Below are 4,419 nucleotides of genomic sequence, written 5' to 3' on the forward strand. Positions count from 1 at the left end.
AAGATGGCCTCGAGATCTTCACCTCTAGAAATGTTATTGGACTTCTATCAGTGGGTAGATTCTCCACATATTTGTATCATGTCACTATGTCACTTACAGGAAATTTACTTGTTGTATATATGTGTATACAGTTGTAAATAACAATAAATAAATTATTTAAAAAAAAAAAACATTGTTTTAAATGTCATCTAAACAACTCTGACTTCATCCCCTCTCACTGCATTGCTACATTAAAGCTGTAACTTAAGTAATGATTTACGTTTCAATTCTAGGATTCTGGAGAGGTGCGACAGTAGACCATGCAGGATCCAGAGCCCCAACTACCCGGGGGTGTACCCCAGAAATATCACCTGCTACTACAGGATAGAGCACAGGCAGGTGCCGAGGGGAAAGCATGCTCTCCTAGCGGTGCGCCAGAGGAATAGTCACAAGGTCCACATCAAGGACCAAGTTGTAAAGTACGACAGGAGTCAGCGGGTTCTCAGGTAGGATATTATTTTTTTTTTTAATTTTGTGTAAAAATAAAATTAAAAAACTACGGACAAACAGTATTTGTTACAACCAATAAGAAATAAAATGAAAAAAACCATAACCGGAGTGCTAAAAAGGATCGAGAGGATGGTGAGTACGATTTATTCATAAAACCCATTGTATCAATGTAAGGACAAACCTTGCCACCCAAAGGGAAGATGTTGATTCACCTTTAAATTTTTTATTTAGCCAATATGATAGTCGTACGCACAGTTATATCCCAATATGGTTGGTTTATTCCAATGGAGGCTAGTTTATCCCAAATATTAAGTCAGTTCTAGCCGAGCTTGTTAGGGCAAATCTTAGTATTCTTGACGGCAGCGGCGCAGGTTCAAATTGGCCTGAGCGGGTTGATTTTCATATCGAGGTGGAGCCACGAAAAAGACCTCGGTCTTTATAATATAACACAAAAATGACTATATTGTTATTATGTCATAATTTTTCTTAACTTAAGCTGTCCGTACTTGACTCTCTATATACAGGCCTTTATTTATAATTAGAGGTAGACCTACTTTTTGAAAAATATTTACATTGTCATGGCTAAAAGCTCTAGCTGTAAGCAGAACCAGATTTTTATGAATGATATTTTCTTATTTTAATCAGGCCTTTATTTAATACATTAGAACAAACCCCGCTTTAGATCCTAAAAAACATTTACCTCTAATTTATTGACAGACTGTGTTTGTTTATATTTCCACGGACTTTACAACTTAATGGCATCCACCCAATATGAACTTGGTACACAGATAGAAAATTTGGCTGGAAGATATTTCAGATCCGGTTAGTCCAGTAACCTTATACATCATACTTCGCATTAAATACGGTAGTTATGATTTTTTTGCGAATTTGTTTATTATGTTGGTCCAATGAATGAAACCCGATTTTTAAAATTTTATTTTACCTTTTTTCGGGAAATTTTGTTCATAAAGGACTACTTTTATGATAAACATTTTATACACTTAAGTCCAAAATTCTTTTGTGACCCAATAGTTTATTGTTGGAACGTTTCAGAACATATGAATAGCTCGTTTTTCAGAGGGATTTTCCACCATACAATTTTCGAGAAATATCCCGTATATTTTAATAGGTATAGTTTTGAGAGCGCATAGAGTTTTGAGAAAAAGAAGCATATAAAGGTATTATGTGACATTATAGAGACAATAAGGAATTTTACTTGGAACAATATTTAAATACTTACCTTGAATCATGATACTTTTGGGAAGTTTAAAATTGAGATTCTATTGTAGAATATGAATAATAAAAATGTTAAATCCCATTTTTCTCGAGTTTATATACTTATATATTATGAAACCCTTATTTACTTCTTCTATCGTTTATTTCATAACAACATCCATATAACAGGATTGAACTGATTTTTGCGGTTTATTTATATTGCGTAACAGTAGACATTAGTAATTAATTTTGTTCTTGGAACTGGAAATCAGTGGATGAAACTTCGGTTTGCCAAACTAAACTAACTTTCGTAAGTCTAATTCTCCTTGGAAACATGTTAGATAAGAACTCATAGATCGAACATAATTTATTAAACATAAGTTTTATTTTAAACTAACAGCTATTTAAACAAATATCATAATTGCATTCATCTTAATAACATATATGAAAATTATTTAATTTATTCAACAATGTTTATTTACTATTTGCTTTTGTCTGTTTGTTTCTTTTCTCCTTTCCTTTTGTTAGTACTCAATTTTATAAGAAGATTCTTTGTTCATACTTTTACAGATTCTACGCTGTAAATAGCTGTATTATCTGTCTAGTAAAATTTTAATAACATTTGCTCTAAACAATAAAACCATCTGAATTTGTAACGATATTATATACCGTATTTTAAAGGCTGATAAAAACCTAATCTTCTGAAATTACCAGTATTATGTTAATTACTCTTGCTATTAAAAGTTTGTTACTTGTAGGATAATCCATCTTTCTGATCCGAGTTTGAGAACATAGGGACATTAAACCCCAAAAAATTAAGTTACAAAAAAAATATGTCTTGTAAACGCCTTATAAAATTGTATTCCATTTTCGTTATTACATTCTTTTAATCATTTTTTTTTAAAGTGTGGTATTAAAAATTATTTTATAAAATGTATTTGTTTGTTTATTTACTTTTTTTTTATTTGAAGAAGTGATTTTTAATTATTAAATTTTAGGGTTTGATTATAATTGTTTTTTACATCCTAATTACCAAATGTAGAGAAGTTTTGTTTTATATTGTTTTATATCTATAAATAAAATATACTCATAAAGTATAAAGGATAAACAAAAATTTTATATATATGTTTTCACTAAGACTTGAAATTAGGGTAATGTAAAAAAAAAAACCACACAAAATAAGCTAAGAGGTAATGAATATTATTAAAATAATGGCAGTAATTTTTATGGACGGCCACAGATGACATAAAAACATTGACTTCCAAGATAGAGGGATTATTACTAGAACACAAAATGAAATGTTTTTTATTTTATTTATAAAACAAAAATAACTTAAAAGTGCCATCATTAAGGATACAAACAAACCAATTAAATGATAATTTAGTCGATTGATAGTTAAATTAATCATATACAGAATACAATAATGATAAAGATGCCTAAATTATCCAAAAAAATCCACAGGATGTTGGAATTTAATCGTTGAGCCATGAATATTCTATTCTTTAGTCCTGTTCCTTTTGCTCTTCTGATTTCTTTTAATTTGTTTTGTTTTTTTAAATAATTTGGTTTATGTGTATTCAGTATATAATAATTTATATTGTTTCTTCTTGCCATGTTTTGTCTGATTTGCAATCATTATAGTATATTCGTTTGTAATTGAATTTTGTGTTAAGTTATCTTGAATTTAGTGATTTATTCGTGGCCAGCCAATTAATCCAAGCTACAAGGAAACTGTCGGTTGCTCAAAAATAACTGACATTAGTGTAATTTAACTATTTAAGGCAGTTGAACACGGAAGTAGCAATAAAAAAATAATAAGCTCTTGTTTCTGAGAAATTGGCATATAATGACTATTTAAGTTATAATATATGGTTAACTGATATTCATTGTTCCAAGATTGATTGCATTGTATTATTCCGCGATAAACGCTAACAGCTACATTAATACATGCTTTATGGAGGAGACATTCATTATAGATGTTATAGACAAAAAATTCAAATAGATAATTTTTGTATTCTTTAATAACAATCATACGAACTAAAACATATAAATACAATATAATTTTGTTCTCGTTTCAATAGAGATATATACGAAACACATATATACTATTATTAATGATGAGAAGATAGCTATTATATACAGATACATATGAGGAGAAGATGTTTGGGGGTTAAACATATATAAAATAAGTTTAAAAAACTTATTTATTTATATAAAATAAGTTTAAAAAACTTATTTATTAGTGCCAACGTTTCGCCCAGAATTTCTAGCCTTTATTAGGGCTAAGAACAAAATACAAGATAATAACCAGTGAATAAAGGATATACGTATAAATAAAGATATATAGAATTATTTATGTAAATAATTGTACAGAATGAAAATAGATAAAAATAAAGTAATGAAAGAAGTGGGAAATAAAACGTATACAGAGGTAATCAAATATGTAAGTAAAATAACATAATAAATAAAAAATATATAAAATTATATAATGTAAGGAAACAACGAAATATTAATAATTTAATTTAAAAATTATAGTTATGGAAAGAAAATATATGTAACTAATGTAATATGTAAGTCAAAAAAATAATAAAGAAACAAAATATAAAGTATAGTAAGACTTAATATTATAATATTTATTTATTTTTTCCTCTTCGTCTCAGTAAATAGCGGGGAAAATGGTTAGTAAAAAATAATAGTTGCGCGAACATAATTAAA

The 4,419-nt window shown here is 28.2% G+C and overlaps 1 protein-coding gene across 1 annotated transcript in view; it reads left to right on the forward strand.

Moving 5' to 3' along the window:
* The window catches only part of LOC106679333 (uncharacterized), a gene marked incomplete at its 5' end in the record, with an annotated part of 135,046 nt that overhangs the window by 36,433 nt on the left and 94,194 nt on the right, over positions 1-4,419 (forward strand). The window contains 1 exon segment of the mRNA XM_014418432.3: positions 273-485. Within this exon segment, the coding sequence (XP_014273918.3) occupies positions 273-485 (213 nt within the window).

The sequence above is a fragment of the Halyomorpha halys genome, unplaced genomic scaffold (genome assembly GCF_000696795.3).
Source record: "Halyomorpha halys isolate HHAL.00 unplaced genomic scaffold, Hhal_1.1 Scaffold194.1, whole genome shotgun sequence".
Taxonomy (NCBI): domain Eukaryota; kingdom Metazoa; phylum Arthropoda; class Insecta; order Hemiptera; family Pentatomidae; genus Halyomorpha; species Halyomorpha halys.